This window comes from Scyliorhinus torazame, chromosome 11, assembly GCF_047496885.1.
Source record: "Scyliorhinus torazame isolate Kashiwa2021f chromosome 11, sScyTor2.1, whole genome shotgun sequence".
Classification (NCBI taxonomy): Eukaryota; Metazoa; Chordata; class Chondrichthyes; order Carcharhiniformes; family Scyliorhinidae; genus Scyliorhinus; species Scyliorhinus torazame.
The window spans coordinates 223,533,813-223,553,696 of NC_092717.1; the positions used below are offsets into that span (position 1 = coordinate 223,533,813).

The 19,884-nt window shown below is 45.6% G+C and overlaps 1 protein-coding gene across 2 annotated transcripts in view; it reads left to right on the forward strand.

Annotated features, from left to right (window-relative positions):
• ralbp1 (ralA binding protein 1) overlaps positions 1-19,649 on the forward strand; it is a 46,384-nt gene extending 26,735 nt beyond the window's left edge. Inside the window, exons 6-10 of one of the 2 annotated variants that reach the window (XM_072468363.1) lie at positions 3,877-4,008; positions 5,439-5,549; positions 14,906-15,027; positions 16,693-16,819; positions 18,412-19,649. In XM_072468363.1, the coding sequence (XP_072324464.1) occupies positions 3,877-4,008; positions 5,439-5,549; positions 14,906-15,027; positions 16,693-16,819; positions 18,412-18,681 (762 nt within the window). In that variant the 3' untranslated portion in view covers positions 18,682-19,649. Of the gene's footprint in view, positions 1-3,876; positions 4,009-5,438; positions 5,550-7,175; positions 7,404-14,905; positions 15,028-16,692; positions 16,820-18,411 lie in introns of those variants that run through there. The other variant, XM_072468364.1, reaches the window with a different exon arrangement.
• The last annotated feature ends 235 nt before the right edge of the window (positions 19,650-19,884 follow it).

Here is a 19,884-nt window from a genome sequence, read left to right on the forward strand (position 1 = left end):
CCAATAGCCTGACTTCCTTTTGCAGTACTCAAATAACTCTGAACCATATTGAGATCTATCCCCGTTTCTCGTTGATTCTGTAAGAGCATGTTTCACCTGCACCACTGCTACAATTTTACCAGCCATTTCCTATTCAGATGCTTCCATTCCTCCTTTTGAAACTGGTCTTCCATTGAGTTTCCAAGAATCTAACCTAATATGTCCCACTTTGTTACAATGGAAACACTTAGGCTCCCAATGTCACTTCCATCCTCAGCATTTTCCATTTTGGTCTGAGGCGAAGTTTCCTGACCATTCCCAACTGTTCCATTTCTTTCAGTTGAGAGCTTGATCTGGCTCCAATTGCTCTGCCTTCCAGTTAAAAGTAAGAATAAAGGAAAATGACCTCCTGGTGCAAAGCAACGCCCCTGCTATTATTATTTATTCTTCACGCCCAGCCCTCTCTAAGCTCAATAGAAACACAGTTGGAGCTTAACCAACCTCCACACGTACAAACTCCTTTATCCAGCATGAATTTAACAATAAGCTTTTCCCTTTCAGACACAGAAGCATTAAATTAAATCCACTTAAAATCTATACTTATTTCTAATATTTACCAATACAAATATAAATCCCATAAAAGTATCTTTGTTTTCGTAACACTGTATTGACCTTGCAGACCTTAAAGTTCTTAGATTTTATGCAGATCTGTGCTGGTTTAGCCAGTTTAAATGGGAGCAGGAGAGATTGCTGAAATGAGCGTTAACATTTTCAGGTTAAGTAAACAATTGGCTAGAGTTCCTAATTAATATCCAGTGTTTAGTACTGTAGAATGTGGGATTACAGTTCCCACTTCTTACAGTAAGTGTTGATGTTGATTCAATTTACCTGCTCAACATGGTGGATAGTAAAATTAAATCAGTCGTAACCACATCAATTGCATCAAAGATAAAGCCTGTGTTGGTGCAGTGGGTAGCACTGCTGTCTCACGGCGCCGAGGTCCCAGGTTTGATCCCGGCTCTGGGACACTGACCGTGTGGAGTTTGCACAATCTCCCCGTGTTTGCGTGGGTTTCGCCCCCACAACCCAAAGATGTGCAGGCTAGGTGGATTGACCATGCTAAATTGCCCCTTAATTGGAAAAAAAATGAATTGGGTACTCTAAAATTATTTTAAAAAGAGAGCCTGTGTGAAAGCTGTGTGGCAGCCTTCGGATACCAGTCAATTGTATCCACTGCCTGCTCTGCTCTAGGACTTGGTGTCTTGATACAGGGTCTGCTGGGCATCATCTGTGATTTGTGATCTGCTACAATGAGAAGTTCGACAGATTGATGGGTGGTGTCACCAGCAACCAGGGCAGTCCAGCTCAATTTCCAAGCATTATTCTGGGCCAAACATTCTGACACTAACCTGGCTATCAGTGGTTGCAAATCAGCCAGTGAGGGCTTGTGGGAGTTAGAACCTGTGGGATGATTTAGGGACCGGTGTAGTGCAGTGGGCTAAACAGCTGGCTTGTAATGCAGAACAATGCAGCGCGGGTTCAATTCCCATACCAGCCTCCCCAAACAGGCGCCGGAATATGGCGACTAGGAGCTTTTCACAGTAACTTCATTGAACCTACTTGTGACAACAAGTTATTATTATTATTATTATTATTATTATTATTATTATTATTATTATTACTGGAACCAGGAAGGCTACCTGATTTGCAGAAATCCAGGAAGATATGGAAGATAATCTCACTTTAACATGAGAGCAGTTGATTTGAAGCTGCTCTATCTGCACGGTATAGTCACTGTGCTTGAGCGGCCCAAGGCAATTAATTGCTGCCGTAGATTATCGGGCACTTTCATCAGGATGTTTATGGCACCAACTGTGGTTACCCTTACGCAGTGGTAGTCACCAGAAAAATAGTGAGGGCCAATTGGGATAATTTTAATTGTGCCGCAAGTAGAACTTAAAAAAAAACTTGTAGATTCATTGTTTTATTTATGCCTTTCAAAAGGTGTCTTGGTACATAAAAATTAAAAAATGATTAAAAAAGATAAGCACATTCATAGTTCTTCATAGTATGTACATCTAGTATATCCCAGCCTTTGGTGACTCCCAGGCCCCGCCAACACAACAAAACCCATCTCCGGGCTATCAGGGAGGCAAAGGCCAATACATCAGCCTCTCTCCCCACCTGGACTCCCGCATCTTCCAACACACTGAATATCACCACCTCTGGACTCGGGGCCACCCCATACCCAGACATACCACTCGAGAACCCCTGAGCGCCGCCCCCCCCTCCAACTTTGGACACACCTCAAACATCTGGATATGATTCGTGGGCCCCTTGCACACCGCCCACGCCTATCCTCCACTCCTGCAAAGAACCGGCTCATCCTCGCCACCGTCATGTGGGCCTGATGCACCACCTGAAACTGGATGAGGCTCAACCTCGCACACGACAAGGATGCGTTCACCCTCCGCAAGGCTTCTTCCCATGTCCCGGTCCGCACCTCCCCTCCCAACTTCTCCTTCCACTTGGGCTCAATCTCCCACACCCGGGCGACCACTTCAAACTTTGCTCAGTTCATGGTTTGTATACAGGCCTCTGTTGTTTCAGCACCTACAGTCAGCTTCTGGATAGAGTTAACAGGTTCACATCAACCATTCTGGAGCGTTAGCAGAGTCTTGTCTCCTTCTTGCTGTCAGAATCAAAATTGAAACCGTGGGATTCTGAAAAGCATCCCATTGGGTTAGGATCCAATCACAGCTTTGACAAAAGGGTCATCTGAACTCGAAACATTAGCTCTTTTCTCTCCCTCCAGATGCTGCCAGACCTGCTGAGATTTTCCAGCATTTTCTTTTTGGTTTCAGATTCCAGCATCCGCAGCTTTTATCCAGTTATTTTAGCTAGGATCCAATCACCACCTGTTACTGGGCAGAGCACAGCCTGTTGATCCAGTTCATTTGGCCACCAGCTAATCAATCAAACTGAGTCCAACCCCATCTCTCTCACAGGGGCCAAAACGTCTGCATCTCTAGTTTAAACCAACACTATATAGCAGAATGATCTCCCCTGTAACTTGTGGATTCTTCCGCTTGCCTTAAAGATGCAGGCTGCTTGCCTTAAATATCATGTCCAATAATCATCCATGGATCAAAATAATAACAGCAAAATAAGGGAATAAACAGCAAGTTCCAGTACAATGTGTAAATACAAAGAACAAATAGTTGAACAATGTAGATGTGAATTCTACAATGTAACCGTAAGTATTTTCAACATTGAAAAAACACATTTATTTTGATATTCAGTACGAAGCACTGTCATGAATACTAAAATGGTAAATTACATCTGTTTTCACACCAGTAAGCAGATTTACTGATGATTTTCTGACTGACAATTCGATCTATACTAGGGATGTGCCAGTAGATGGCTGTAGCCAGGATCTTCACTAGAGTTGCGCCAAGCGCAATGGTGGTCATTACGATATGTGTTTGATAACTTTGTTTCCATTTTTGTTTTTAATTCTCATTCTGTTTCCTATTTTATTTCTATTTATTTGTCCTCCTTGCTATCTCTGCAGATTGAGTTAACAGAGACAGAACATACCTATACGGTCCACAGCTAATATTAAAGCTCATGCCCCCTCCGGAATGGTGGCGGGTGGGGGGAAATGGGACTGCGAGTCAAATGACAGTTTTGATTAAATTACATAAATAGAGGTTCGGGAACATGAAATCTTTGTTTCTCTTTGATTGGAGAATGTGTGCTCGTGGAGGAATTAAAGGAAAATTAGCATTAAAGCACACTGGTCATTTGTTTTTTTTTTACTGTGTGAATCTTTTAAATCTGTGGATTCTTGTGATCGGTACAATGCTCTCTTGGGTTTTCACTCTGTCTCTCCAGGAATTTCTGTTGAATTGTTTGCACAGAGACCTGCAAGCTGGCATAAAGGACTTATCCAAAGAAGAAAGATTGTGGGAGGTGCAGCGAATTTTAACAGCTCTAAAGCGTAAACTGCGTGAAGCAAAAAGGCAGGTGAGTTTTAGAGGAATGGGGGAAGACAGTGACATAGTGGTAATGTCACTGGTCTACTATTCTAAGAGGCTCAGGCTAGTGCTTGGGAGACATGGGTTCAAATCCCACCACAGCAGCTGGTGGAATTTGAATTCCGTAAAAAAAAAAAAAAATCTGGAATTGAAAGCTGCTTTCAGTAATGGTGAGCAGTAATGGTGAGCAAGAAACTATCATTGATTGTCCTAAAAACCCATCTGGTTCACCAATGCCCTTTAGGGAAGGAAATCTGTCGTCCTTAGCTGATCTGGCCTCCATGTGACTCCAGATCCACAGCGATGTGGTTGACTATTAACTGCCCTCTTCAATGACCTAGCAAGCCACCCAGTTCAAGGGCAATTAGGGATGGGTAACATATACTGGCCTTGCCAGTGACACCCACATCCCATCAAAGAACCAATAAAGCTCTTGCTTCCGTACTGTGTCCAGTAATAAAACATTACGAGAAGCTTTCATATATTGCGAGTAAAAGACCTTCTCAGAAAGTGTTGCAATAAAACATCAATAAAAGTTTCTTGGCTTTGATTTTGTGAGCCATGAATTTTTAAATCAATTAATTTGCACTCCTATCAAGCTGTGATATTAACACATTTTGACAATTTGATTTAGGATTTATCATCCCCTAACAATAAAAACACCCAAGCCTGCATAGATTGAATAGGACACTTGAGTGAGTAAGAAACATCATTTCAAATAACTGAATAGCTTGGTTTTTGTGGGTCTGTTTTCCCAGGGCTCATGGGCTTGGGCAAATCTTGAGTAATCCTAAAGCTCTTTTTAATAGCGTTTTAAATTTATGTTCACTATAAAGGACGCAAACTTGTTATAAGATCAGGAATCGGTCAAAATATTTTTTCATATTTTCCATATCCTTGATAATGATTACAATTTGTGATCCATTCACCTCCCAGGTGGATGCCAGTGTAGATGAATAATTCCGACACGTAGCAACCTGAGGAATTATTCACTCAAACGTATTATATGCATGAACCAAGGTGAATGTTTAAATTGAATCTGCCCCTTGTAGTTTGCACACAGCCTCCAATCTCCTGCCAACTGAGGATGCTTATTTGAGCAGACTGCAGGGTGAATGCTGACTGGGACTGGAAGTTGAAAGAGAATATTCCACTCTAGTGCAGTGCACACAAATGTGTTGACCTGTTGGACTTTGATGCTTGTGACTGACTTGCAATTTGAATGCAAAGACTGTTGCTCTCCTCAAGACTATGTTCCGTTTTGACTGAATAAGCAATGATCTCTCTTTTGCCTGAGAAGATTGTATAATTGTAATTGAAGAATACCTGACTAGAATCAAGGAGGCAGGAGTGTTTGTTGCCGACCAGAAACTAGAGCCAGTGCATTAACTTTATCAGTTTGTTTATATGCAATTTCAGGAATGTGAAACAAAGATTGCCCAGGAAATTGCTAGCCTTTCCAAGGAGGATGTTTCTAAAGAAGAAATGAATGAAAATGAAGAAGAAGTTATCAATATTCTACTTGCTCAGGTATGCTCAATAGCAGAATAGTGTTTCAGCTTTATTCAGTGCTCAATTAATTTTTAGTTCCACTTCGATTTTGTGTGTGTACTACCAGAGTTTTAAATTATTTTCGAGTCGCTTTAAATTCGCTAAAAAATAAAATAAAATTCCTTCTTTTAAAAGTGACTTGTGCAGAATAAGGAAATTGAATCTTTGTTACAGTTCCGGTCCACTCAAAATATATATTCTCAAAAGGTACCATTCCACCATCATGCTAACACCCCCAAAGAACAGAAAAACACCATTTATATATTGTAACCTGGATAACGGAATGCAGGGTGTTCAATTAAAAATCTTTTTCAAAATGATCACTTTGATAAACATGGGTTAATGAAGGATAGCCATCAGAGATTTGTTTAAGGTGCATCTTGTCTGACAAACTTGATTTGAGCTCTTCAGGTAAATAACGGGGATAATGAAGGTAGTGGGACTGTTATGTATTTGAACTTTCAAAAGATAGTTGATAAAATGCCACGCAACAGAATTTTCGGCAGAATTGAAGCCCATGAAGTGATTATAGTGTGGGTATAGAAATAGCTAAAAGACAGAGAAAGCAGAGAGTATTGGTGAACGATGGGTTAGCAGACTGGAGGGAAGTATGTATTGGTGTTTTCCAGGGCTCAGTATTTGGATCACTGTTCTTTGAATATATGTTGATGGCCTGGACTTGGGTGTAGAGGGCATAATTTAAACAATTTCAATGATGCAAGACTTGGAAATGTAATAAATAGTAAGGAGAACAGAAACAGACTTTGGGAGGGTGTGGGCTGGTGAAATGGGCAAACGCATCGCAAATGACATGTAATGTATAGAGATGCATTTTAGAAAAACATGAGAAGAGACCATGTAAATTCAAAAAGTACAATTTTGAAGGGGATACAGGAACACAGATCTGGGTTTTCAGGTGTGCAAGCCATTTGAAGGTGGCAGGACTAGTTGATGAGGCGGATCAAAAATCGTGGTATTTTTGTCTTTAAAAGTAGAGCCAACTAAAACAAGCGTGAAACTGGTGCTCAGCCCTTCTAAATCACTAGTTAGGTCTTAGCTAGAATATTGCATCCAATTCTGGGCACCACACTTTTTAGATAGAATTTCAAGGCCTTGGAGATGAGGGAGAATTATATCAGAGATGAGGGATTTTGGTTATGTGGAGAGATTAAAGGAACTGGGATTTGCAACCTGTTCAGAGTCATAAGAACATCAAGGAAATAATGGGTGATTTTAACCATCCCAAGATAGATTGGAATAAAGCTTTAGTGGTGGTCTAAGTTGAGAACACTTCTTCAGAGCAGCTTCCTCCATCGAATACTTTTCGCCCGACAAGGAAGGGAGCATTGGTTTATTTTGGGAAATGAAATAGGGCAAATAGCTAATGAGAGTAGAGCAACTGGATAGTGGTGACCACATCATACCAAGTTTAGTGTAAGGGCAGAAAGGATAATGAAAGATGAGGGTGCTGTACTGGAAGAAGGAGATTTCAGTGAGATGAGAGCGAATCTGGCCTAAATTGACCGAGCAGAATACAGTTCTTCATTGACATTGTTTTGGCATTGCTTGAGTTGCTTCAGTTCTTACATAGAAACTGTTTTAAAAGAGAATGAAATCCTGACCGAGGAGGAGGAACTGGTTGCCATGGAGCAGTTTTTACAGCAATGGATTGCATCTGAAAAAGAGGAGATTGGACATCTGCGAGCTGAGATTGTAGAAAATTGGTTGATGGATCTGCAGTGGCCAATATTCAAATATGGGGTGGCAAGAGTATCAAATAAATATCTTCTTAGGGAGAAAAGACGATGCATCAAGTAATTGAGTTTCATGGGTAACTGAAGATATAAAATGATCTTCAAGGAAGCTTGTACTAAGGGTTAAGATACTCAAGAAAATCTTGAGGGATGTAAAAACATCTAGAATTGGGGATGAGAAAGAAGTCGGGAAATACCAAAGCGAAGGAAAAATGCTAGCAGATAGTGTTAAAAAATAGAGATTTTATAAGCATGTTAAAAGGCGGCTCAAAGGAGAGAATGGCCTCCTATTTTCTGTTTTCTAAGAATAGCAGAAATAAGGTCAAAATGCCTATCGATCTGCAATCTAATTATGGAGAATGCCAATATGACAGATAAATCAAAATTGTGTAAGAACTCTGGTGTGCTAGAAAAAGAACTGCAACAGTTGTTAAGAGATACTATAGAGACTTCCGGTTGCGGCAATGCGCAGCTAAGTCGCGCATTCGGCGGCTCCCGCAAAAATTGACTTTTGGGCTCTTTTCAGGGCCCCCAATGGCACTTTTACGACGTTTCCCGCTGTGGGAAGGAGAGTACAATAGTTCCCCGACAGTATATGGCTTCCACTAGGAGCGGGGTGACTAAAAAGATGGTGGTGGACCTGAAGAAGGTGCGAGGGAAGAAAAACAAAATGGCGGCGGGTGGAGACCAGGCAGCATGGATGCAGTGGGCGGGGGAGCAGCAGGAGGGTATTCAGCACGCTTCAGAGAGATTAAAGCGGACCTGCTAGAGCCGATGAAGGCTTCTATTGATAAGCTGCTGGAGACACAGACGGCCCAGGGGGTGGCGATCCGTGAGGCTCGACAAAAGATCTCCGACAATGAGGACGAGATCTTAGGCCTGGCGGTAAAGGTGGAGGCGCACGAGGCGCTCCACAAGAAATGTCAGGAGCGGTTTGAGGAGATGGAGAATCGGTTGAGGTGGAAGAATCTGCGGATTCTGGGCCTCCCGGAGCGGCTGGACGTGGGGGCCTATGTGGTCACCATGTTGAACTCGCTGATGGGAGCGGGGTCCTTCCAGGGGCCCCTGGTGCTGGAAGGGGCCCATAGAGTGCTGGTGAGGAGGCCCAAGGCTAACGAGCCTCCGCGGGCGGTGCTGGTGCGGTTTCATCGGTTCGCTGATCGGGCGTGTGTGCTCAGGTGGGCCCAGAAGGAGAGGAGCAGCAGGTGGGAGAACGCGGAGATTCGAATATACCAGGACTGGAGTGCGGAGGTGGCGAAGAGGAGGGCTGGGTATAATCGAGCCAAGGCGGTGCTGCACAGGAAGGGGGTGAAGTTTGGCATGCTGCAGCCGGCGCGACTGTGGGTCACCTACAAGGACCGGCACCATTATTTTGAGTCTCCGGAGGAGGCGTGGGCCTTTGTTCAGGCCGAGAAGCTGGACACAGATTGAGGGTCGGGATGGGCGGTTGATATGTTAAAAACATTTTTTTCTTTGCTTTGCTCCTGGTTTATTTTTCTGTGTTTTTCACTTTCGGGTTGGTGAGGGTGGTTGGGGTGGGTTGGGCACTGTTTTCGTTGGGTTGGTTGGGGGGGCTCTTGGAGGGCAGTAGGTAAACGGAACAGGGGTGGTGGCCGGCGGTGAGATGGGGCCCCGTGGGGGAGGGGGAGGCCCGAGTTGGGGGTGAGGGGACTGGGCCTGTAAAAGGAGCTGCGTCACAGGTGGCGGGGCCGGGTAGATGGAAAGCGCGGGCTTTTTCCCGCGCTGAAGACTGGAGGGGCCGGGGCGGGGAAAGCGAGGGTTGTTTCCCGCGCTTAGAATGGAAGGGGGAGGGGGAGAGCCTATGAATGGGGAACGGCAGAGGAGGGTGTGCCACACAATGGGAGGAGTCGAAGGAGAGGCGGGAGTGGCCGGGGTCAGCAGGAGTCAGCTGACTTGCGGAAGTGCAATGGGGGGAGTAAATCAGCTAGGATGGGTCCTAGCCCGGGGGGAATCGAGTTGCTGCTGCTATGGTCAAGGGGGAGCTGGAGCGAGTTGGGGGGGGGAGGGGGGGTCGAGACGGGTGTGTGCCGCTGTGGGGTGAGGGCGCGTGGCTGGCCGAGGAGGGGTTATGGCTAGTCGGTGGGGGAGGGGGTCGGGTAGCCCCCTGATCCGGCTGATAACCTGGAATGTAAGGGGACTGAACGGCCCGGTTAAGCGGGCCCGGGTGTTCGTGCACCTGAAGCGGCTGAAGGCGGATGTGGTTATGCTCCAGGAGACGCACCTGAAGGTGGTTGACCAGGTAAGATTGAGGAAAGGGTGGGTAGGTCAGGTGTTTCACTCCGGGCTGGATGCCAAAAATCGAGGGGTGGCGATCTTGGTGGGAAAGAAGGTGTCATTCGAGGCATCAAGCATTGTGGCAGATAATGGCGGTAGGTACATAATGGTAAGTGGTAAGTTGCAGGGAGAGAGGGTGGTACTGGTACTGGTCAATGTGTATGCTCCGGACTGGGACGATGCGGGTTTTATGCGGCGTATGTTGGGTCGGATCCCAGACTTGGAAGTGGGGGGCCTGATAATGGGGGGAGACTCTAACACGGTGCTGGATCCAGCACGGGATCGCTCCAGGTCTAGGACGGGTAGGAAGCCGGCGGCGACTAGAGTGTTGAGGGGATTTATGGACCTGACGGGAGGGGTGGACCTTGGAGGTTTGCAAGGCCGGGGGCTAGGGAATTTTCATTCTTCTCAAATGTCCATAAGGCTTATTCCCGAATCGACTTTTTCATTTTGAGTAGGGCGCTGATAGCGAGAGTAGAGGATACTGAGTATTTGGCAATAGCCATTTCGGACCATGCCCCGCATTGGGTGGACTTGGAGATGGGGGAGGAGAGGGACCAGCGCCCATTGTGGCGCTTGGAGGTGGGGCTGTTGGCGGACGAGGTGGTGAGCGAGCGGGTCCGAGGAAGTATAAGAGGTACTTGGAGACCAACGACAATGGGGAGGTCCGACTGGGGATGGTATGGGAGGTGAGGGGAGAGCTGATCTCCATTAGGGCCCATAAGGAGTGGAGGGAGCAGGGGGGGAGAGGCTGGTGGGGGAGATGGTGAGGGTAGACAGGAGGTATGCGGAAGAACCTGAGGAAGGATTGTTGAGGAAGAGGCGCAGCCTCCAGGCCGAATTCGACCAGGAAGGCGGAGGTGCAGTGGAGGAAGGCCCAGGGGACGATTTAAGAGTATGGGGGAAAGGCAAGCCGGATGCTGGCGCATCAGCTTCGGAAGCGGGACGCAGCTAGGGAGATCGGGGGAGTTAAGGACGGGAGGGAGTGTGGTTGGCATCGATGGGGTCTTCAGGGACTTTTACGAGGAATTGTACTGATCCGAGCCCCCACGGGAGGAGGGAGGGATGGGCCGCTTCCTTGACCAATTGAGGTTTCCAAAGGTGGAAGAAGGACTGGTGGCGGGATTGGGGGCCCCGATTGGGCTGGAGGAGCTGACCAAAGGGATAGGAAGCATGCAGGCGGGGAAGGCACCGGGGCCGGATGGTTTCCCGGTCGAATTCTATTCAAAATATATAGACCTGTTGGGCCCGTTGCTAGTCAGGACCTTCAATGAGGCAAGGGAGGGGGGGGGGGGGGGGGGGGGGGGGGGGGCTCGCCCCCGACGATGTCCCGGGCACTGATTTCCTTGATCCTGAAGTGGGACAAGGATCCCCTGCAGTGTGGGTCTTACGGACCGATTTCGCTGCTAAATGTAGATGCCAAGGTGCTGGCGAAGGTCTCAGCCTTGAGGATTGTGTGCCGCAGATTATCCATGAAGACCAGACTGGGTTTGTGAAGGGGAGGCAGTTGAACGCCAATGTGCGGAGGCTTTTGAATGTTATCATGATGCCGGCGAGGGAGGGGGAGGCGGAGATAGTGGTGGCGATGGATGCTGAGAAAGCCTTCGATAGGGTAGAGTGGGGGGTACCTGTGGGAGGTGCTGAAGAGGTTTGGGTTTGGGGAGGGGTTTGTCAGGTGGGTTAGGCTGTTGTATGAGGTCCCGATGGCGAGTGTGGTCACAAACAGGAGGAGGTCCGAATACTTTCGGTTGCACTGAGGGACGAGGCAGGGGTGTCCCCTGTCCCCCCTGCTCTTCGCACTGGCGATTGAACCCCTGGCTATGGCACTGAGGGAGTTAAGGAACTGGAGGGGGTTGGTGTGGGGTGGGGAGGAGCATAGGGTGTCGCTCTATGCGGACGACCTGCTGCTATATGTGGCGGACCCGGTGGGGGGGAATGCCGGAGGTAATGAGGATTCTTAGGGAATTCGGAGACTTTTCTGGGTACAAGCTCAACATGGGGAAGAGCGAGCTGTTCGTGGTCCACCCAGGGGACCAGGAGAGGGGGATTGGCGAGCTCCCACTAAAAAGGGCAGAGAGGAGCTTCAGGTATTTGGGGGTCCAGGTGGCCAGGAGCTGGGGGGCCCTGCATAGGCTTAATTTCACAAGGCTGGTGGAGCCAATGGAGGAGGAGTTCAAGAGGTGGGACGCGTTGCCACTGTCCTTGGCAGGTAGGGTGCAGTCAATCAAAATGACGGTGCTCCCAAGGTTTTTGTTCCTGTTCCAGTGCCTCCCCGTGTTCATCCCGAAGGCTTTTTTAGGCGGGTTAACAGGAGTATAATGGGGTTTTTGTGGGCGCGAGGGACTCGGAGGGTGAGAAGGGTGTTCCTGGAGTGGAGTAGAGATAGCGGGGGAACTGGCGCTGCCCAACCTCTGTGGGTACTACTGGGTCGCCAATGCGACGATGGTGCGTAAGTGGGTGATGGAGGGGGAGGGGGCTGCATGGAAGAGGCTGGAGACGGCGCCTTGTGTGGGTACGAGTCTGGGGGCGCTGGCAACGGCGCCGCTGCCGCTCCCTCCAAAGAGGTATACCACGAGCCCGGTGGTAGCGGCGGCCCTCAAAATCTGGGGGCAGTGGAGGCGGCACAGGGGGGAAGTTGGGGCCTTGGCGTGGACCCCAATATGGGGGAACCACCGGTTTGCCCCAGGGAGAGCAGGTGGAGGGTTTTCGGGATGGCACAGGGCAGGGATACGAAAGTTGGGGGACCTGTTTGTGGACGGGAAGTTCGCAAGCCTGGGCGAGCTGGAGGAAAAGTACGGGCTCTCTCTCCTCCCCCCCCCCCCCCCCCCCCCCCCAGGGTGCTCTCGGGGGGGGGGGGGGGGTGGCGGGGAGTATCTCAGAAACTTACCAGGTGATGCAGGAGGAGGAGGAGGCCTCGGTGGTGGAGTTGAAAGGTAAGTGGGAGGAGGAGTTGGGAGAGGAGATCGAAGAGGGGACGTGGGCAGATGAGGGAGGGTGAAGTCTTCCTCTTCGTGCGTGAGGCTCAGCCTCATACAGTTTAAGGTACTGCACAGGGCACACATGACCGAGACAAGGATGAGCCGGTTTTTTGGGGGTGAGGACAGGTGTGTTAGGTGCTCAGCGAGTCCAGCAAATCACACCCATATGTTCTGGGCATGCCCAGCTCTGGAGGAATTTTGGAAAGGCGTAGCGAGGACGGTGTCGATCGTGGTAGGATCCAGGATCAAACCGGGCTGGGGGCTCTCAATATTTGGTGTGGCAGAGGAGCCGGGAGTGAAGGAGGCGAAAGAGGCCGGAATTCTGGCCCTGGCAGCCCGGCGAAGGATTCTTCTTCAGTGGAAGGATGCAAGGCCCCCAAGCGTGGAATCCTGGATCAGCGGTATGGCGGGGTTCATTAAATTGGAGAGGGTGAAATTCACCTTGAGAGGGTCGGTACAAGGGTTCTTTAGGCGGTGGCAACCGTTCTTAAACTTCCTGGCAGAACGGTAGACATTGGTCAATGGCAGCAGCAACTCGGGGGGGGGGGGGGGAGGGGTTGTTTTTTTAACTTTATTTCTGTTTTTGTTATTTACACTGGAGGGTCCGGGGGGGGCCTATATACCAGTTGCATTAAGTCGGGGTGTTAATGTTAATTTATTATTTATGTACAGGGGGGAGGGAGGGTTGTTGTTTTTTAGACCATGTTTTGTGCTTAACCCTGTTGGGTTCCTTTTTCATTTTGTTATTGATATTTTATGAAAACCTGAATAAAATTATAAAAAAAAAAAAGATACTATAGAAATGGAATTGGCTTAATGTTTTTTTTAAGTAAGAGCTCTGGCTGGAGGTGTCACTAGTCTCCAATTGCATGCACCCAAGATTGTTGAATGAAGTTAGAGAGAACAGGGTAGCATTGTAGATGGCACAATTGTTTCACAACTCCAGTGTCCCCGGTTCGATTCCGGCTTGGGTCACTGTCTGTGCGGAGTCTGCACGTTCTCCCCGTGTGTGCGTAGGTTTCCTCCGGGTGCTCCGGTTTCCTCCCACAGTCCAAAGATGTGCAGGTTAGGTGGATTGGCCATGGTAAATTGTCCCTTAGTGTTGGGTGGGGTTACTGGGTTGTGGGGATAGGGTGGAGGTGTTGACAATGGGTAGGGTGCTCTTTCCAAGGGCCGGTGCAGACTCGATGGGCTGAATGGCCTCCTGCTGCACTGTAAATTCTATGATTCTATAATTATGAATCAACCAGTTTAACATCTCTTAGAATCCTTAATTTGATATTATATTAGTAGGGTGTTAGAAATGCTTGGATTTTTAAAAGGTATTTAGAAATTTTATAAGCGTGATGGATGCAATTTAATGTAGGTAATGGTGAAATAATACAATTGGGAGTACAAGCTTGATGGAAAGACACACAAGCATATGGATGAACAGCAAGCCGTAGTCATTAAAACCTGAAATGTTAACTGTTTTTCTCTTCACAGATGTTATCAGATCCGAGTGTTTCCAGCATTTTGTTATTTTTTTAATATAAATTTAGAGAACCAATTATTTTTGTTTTCCAATTAAGAGGCAATTTACCGTGCCCAATTCACCTACCGTGCATAGCGTTTTGGGTTGTGGGGGTGAGACCCACGCAGAGACGGGGAGAACATGCAAACACCACACGGATAGTGGCCCAGGGCTGAACCCGGTTTCTCGGTGCCGTGAGGCAGCAGTGCTAACCACTGCACCGTGCTATCCTGCCAGCATTTTGTTATGTTAGATTTTCAGGGGCGGCACAGTGGTTAGTGCTGCTGCCTCACGGCGCCAAGGTCCCAGGTTCGATCCCGGCTCTGGGTCACTCTCTGTGTGGAGTTTACGCGTTCTCCCCGTGTTTGCGTGGGTCTCACCTCCACAACCCAAAGATGTGCAGGGTAGGTGGATTTGGCACGCTAAATTGCCCCTTAATTGGAAAAAGTGAATTGGGTACTATAATTTATTTTTTAAATTTCAGATTTCCAACGTCTGCAGAATTTTACTTTTGCACTTTTATGAGGTACTGGAGAACCACAGTGCCTATCGAATTATATTTCACCATGCATTGGTGCCTTGAAGAACAGATAAAGAAGTAAAAATGTGGTTTCAGTTTATTAAGTTTTAAGCTTTGTCATTTAATCATTGAAGCATTCAGGATATGCCATTCTCCAGTATTATGTGATACATTATATTGATGGCACTTGGCCGAGCAGAATTCCATTCTTCGCTGTCACTGTTTTGACGTTGCTCGAGTTGCTTTAGTTCTTACATAGAGAGGTTGTTTTAAAGGAGAATGAAATCCTGACCGAGCAGGAGGAACTGGTGACCATGGAGCAGTTTTTACGGCGACAGATTGCATCTGAAAAAGAGGAGATTGAACGCCTTCGAGCTGAGATTGCAGAAATTCAGAGGTGAGTGAAGGTATAAACGTTTGTACAAATAGCAGAGCTTGAGAAATGTTTGTATGGATGAGGAGGATTATTGGTGAATAAGCTTTTGTGCTTAAAATCCCCACATTATATGTTGAGCATGTATTATCCGGATTTAAGCAGTTCTTAGTTACGTTTATGAAGTGATTGGTTTTTCCCAATTATGGACTACTTTTGTGGTGCAGTCGCTGCTGAAGCTGCAGGAAATTTCAGGAAACGTGGATGGAATTATAGAGCAGCTAAAACATTTACTTAAAAACTCCAACAGTTTTAAGGATCAAAGAACAATTAAAAAGGTGAGGCCACTCAAAAAATGAGCATCTTAAATAGAAAATAGCAGTTCCTGGGATACTTGACAGTGAAAAAAGAATTATCTTAATACGAAGTAGCTTTGAGGAACCAATTTTCATAAAAATTGTAGGGGCTAGAGGTGCTTAAAATTAATATCCAGGGTTGGGTGTACCCCAGAATATTGAGGGTGGGCATAGAGGGAATACAGAGGATTGTTTTCAATTCATTGGAGGATACATCGCTTTATTTCAAAATAGCAGTGATGGGTGCATTTATATAGTGCCTTTCATTAGAAAAAATGCTTCACTGTCTTCTCTAGGATGTCCTGACCAATATTTACCCTTGGCTTACATCACTACATTAGATTATCTTGTTATTATCGGGTTGCTGTTTGTGGGACCTTATTAACTGTAAATGGGCTTCAGTATTCCCTACATTACAATGACTATACTTCAAAAATAATTCATTGGCTGAAAAGTCCTTGGGCCATCCTGGGCCATTGCTGTATACATGCAAGTTGCTTTCTCTTTTACTTTAACTTTTACAGAAAGGCTTTGAGCCACAGGCAGCATCACCTCTGTTAGGAGGTTGACCAAAGCTCAGTCAGTGGGTTTTAAAGAGGGTCTTGAAGGAGGAGAAAGAGATTGAGAGCTGAAAGAGGAGGGAACTTAGAGTGTGGAGCGTCGTCGGCTGAAGGCAATCAGCAACGATCAGCCAAAAGGAGAGGGTGAATGCACAAAATGAGAGAAAAGGATACCTGATAATTAGAGTATAAATGGAAAGCAATGAAATGGAATCAGTGCAGAGAAAACACTAAAATGGGAGTGTAAAATGGTATGCTTCTACTGTAAACATTCTACATTTCTATTGCTTTTGTTTCATTTAGTGACAGCATCCACTGTTAGCATTTTAATGTATTATAGTTATCCTGTATTCATTGTTGTAACTAACGTTGCTCCAAGTCATTGTGATTCAAGAAAAGATGGGATTTTAAGATTAGAAGGCTGAGAAGCAGCCAATAAGTCCACCCTGCGCTTGTTTGACATTCCCAGCTGAAAATCCTTTCCCGTCTCAAACTTACACCCCTGTTAAATGAGGGAATCAGTCCAATTCACTTTTAAGCAATTAATTTGATATTTACTGCAGCAGGCAGCACTCCACCTTTTTCAGGCATTTCGCTTGGCGGGTGACCGAGGGTGCCAAAGCAGAAAGGAGGTGGGCTGATACCTGACTTTACAGTCGGCAGCATAGTTATCCAAGACTGGGACAGAGAAGCAGGAAAATTGAACCCATTTAAAATACCATGTGAAAAAGTAAAATGACTACAAATGTGACTCACTTCCATGTGCTACTTAGTCGACAGCAACAGCATGGGCGGAGTGAAACTGAGGAATATTCCTCTGAGAGTGAGAGCGAGAGTGAGGATGAGGAAGAGCTGCAGCTCATCCTGGAAGATCTTCAGCGTCAAAATGAAGAGTTGGAGGTAAATTTATATCATTAGATTCGTAATTGCTCCAAGAGGAGCCACTGAATCTTCTGGACAGCCCAGTGAATGAATGGTACTATAGTAAATTCTTGCAATTAGACAACACATTCCAAATACTCATGACTTCCTTGACCATTAGTGTTCCATATATTTTTTTTTTTAAATTGAGTGTACCCAATTATTTTTTTCCAATTTTGGGGCAATTTAGTGTGGCCAATCCACCTAACCTCCACATCTTTGGGTTGTGGGGGTGAAACCCACGCAGGCACGGGGAGAATGTGCAAACTCCACATGGACAGTGACCCAGGGCCGTGATTGAACCCGGGTCCTCAGTGCCGTGATGTAGCAGTGCTAACCATTGTGCAACCGTGCCGCCCCTGTTGTCCAAATATTCATAACTCTTGTATTTTATTTTATATAATTTTCATTTCAGCAGCCAGTAAAGGGAACACGTGAGTGACGATAGATAGTGGGAGTCACTCAGAATGTGGCTACTTCCTCTGAACACTGCAATCAGTGTGCTTTGTTTTAAGACTAATTGTGGCCTTGAAAGTTAGTCATCAATGAATACTTGAGGCAGAATATGCAGTTCACTGTTCACCTGCTGAAAATAGTAGTACAGGATTCTGCAGGGAACCTCGAGACTTCATCTAACACCTCCCAGATGTGAATGGAGAAATCCGGTAGCCAGGTTTTCACTGATGACCATGCTTTACCCACACAGTCAGTATAGATTTCCACTAATTCCTGTCACCAACCGGAGAGCTGCCAGGAGCAGTTGGCATGCACACCATGCCCACTGACTGCCAGTGCATGAACAACTGTTCCTGATGCTTTTCTGGTGGACGGCAGGAGTTTTGATTGGCATCAATCTCATTGTGGCACATAGATAAAGATAATTTGCTGGCAACAATTCATCCCAGTTCCCAATCTGATGGGATCTCAGTGAGATTTTATGTGAGTGCTGTCTCCTTAAAATAAATCCAGTCTGTTAAGGCTTTGTGTAGGAGCTTCCACGCGGCCCAGGTAGCTCATTTGATATGTAATAGGGCTCTTAATCCCAGGGTCATTGTTTCAAGGTTTATCAAAATACATTTTTATTGATATTTTTACCAAAAGTTGCCCTTAATATTACTATTAATTTTCCACATTGGAAGACGAGGATATCTTTTGCTGACAATTCCTGATTATGTATCTTCGTGTTTAATGAATCATCCAGAAGCATGTTTTGCAGAGGGAGCAATTTATAAATGATAGGTGGACTAGGTACAATAACTTTCAACTGGTTATGGACTGGACAGGCCTTAAATGGGTAACTTGAACTTATTGTTGGCCTGCGTCAAGCCAACTTGTTTGTTTTAATGCTTGTAGCTGGCACTATACTACCGACCCTGAGATTGCAACTGCAGGAAGTGTCATGGCACAAATAAGCACAGCCATTTTTTTTTTTTTGCAATTGATTTTATTTTTGCATCAGTAGTTACAAGCTGTAATTTTTATTTGCTCAACAAGAATACTCTGAAGTTTCATTTATGAATTCCCCCAGTTGTGGCTAAGGCAGTTTAAAGTTCACTTTCTTCTTGTGTCAGGTGAAGAACAACCACTTGAATCAAGCAATCCATGATGAACGAGAGGCAATCATTGAGCTGCGAGTGCAGCTTCGACTGTTACAACTGCAAAGACTGAAACAAGAGGAAGAAACTCAGGAAGATGCGGAGGAACCTGGAGAGAATGCCACTAGTGCTCAGCCGCACAGGGACGTTGTGAACGACACACGAGTTGCGCAGGAGCCACCCAAATCTGTGAAGGAAACTTTGAAACCCTCTCCAAGCAAAGATCGTAAGGAGACCTCGATTTGAAGAGCTCTGCACGATTTATCTCATTGCAGCTGCACTTAAAACTCTGACCAGAAAGCTGTACAAGCAGTGAACTGTAACAATTGTTATATATCCTTTTCTACAGTTCACTTTTGGTGAATGAAAGTTACAGTATCCCCAGTATAAATTTAAAAGCCATGAGATGAAATGGTGTTGGTAAGCACATAGAGGGCAAATCTTGAATTTTTTTTTAATGGAGATGGGGGTTTTTGTTTTGTTACAGAAAGAACTGTGAAAAGTCTCCAGGCCAATTTTTTTGTTTTGTAATTATGCATGTGGAAAGTACTTTATTTTAAATTGAATTTTCCCAATTAAAAGAAATCTATATTTCTAGCTGAGGATCAGTCAGTGCCAGGAATGTTCAGGATAGAGGCCTTGAAGTAAACGATAATAAATATAGATGAGTGATTTAACCGAATTGTCATCCAGTGAGCAAAGTTGATAAATGTCACGTGCTTGTCAGTAAGCTGTCTTTATTTTCTATCTTAGTATTTATCATTCATTAAAATGGTTGGAGAATATTTGCATAGTAATACCGACCTGATTGTGACCTGGACTTCTAATAACTCCTGCTTTGTACAGTTGTTTGCACTGATCCATAATTTAAAATAAAAATAACAAAAATGCCCATATGCGCATATATACATGTGTTGAGGATATTCCAGAGCAGCTCGAGGCTTTTGTGAAGCGTCTTTCAGTTCTGAATTGTGGAGGTTTTTTTTATTCATGCAAATAATCTCTGGTCAATTATTCAAGTGCCATTACTTTGAAAATTATTGCCACTAATGATAAGAGACTGCCTGGTGCAAATATCATGACAGGGTTAACCGTACATCATCACATAACTAGTCATAGTCTACATGCTGTTAGAACTCTGGGAATCTGCATTCAAAAAGTAGATTCTGTGTAATCAATTAATTACCTGCTGAATAAAATACCTTTTTACTGGATTTGTTCTCTGTGGGCACTGGTCTAAAGTCAGCTGTATCCCATGGGTCAGATTTTCACAGCACGAGTCATCCCATTCTCTCTTTTCTGTGTATTTATATTGTTTGTTGAAAAGTTATTGTAATTCTTTATGATACGGGTATCATTGGCATGACTGAGTGTAGAAGTCAACTATTTCCTAACACACCTCATAGGTAAAAGATAGCTATTTAGGATAAGTATTAAGCCCCAGTTTTA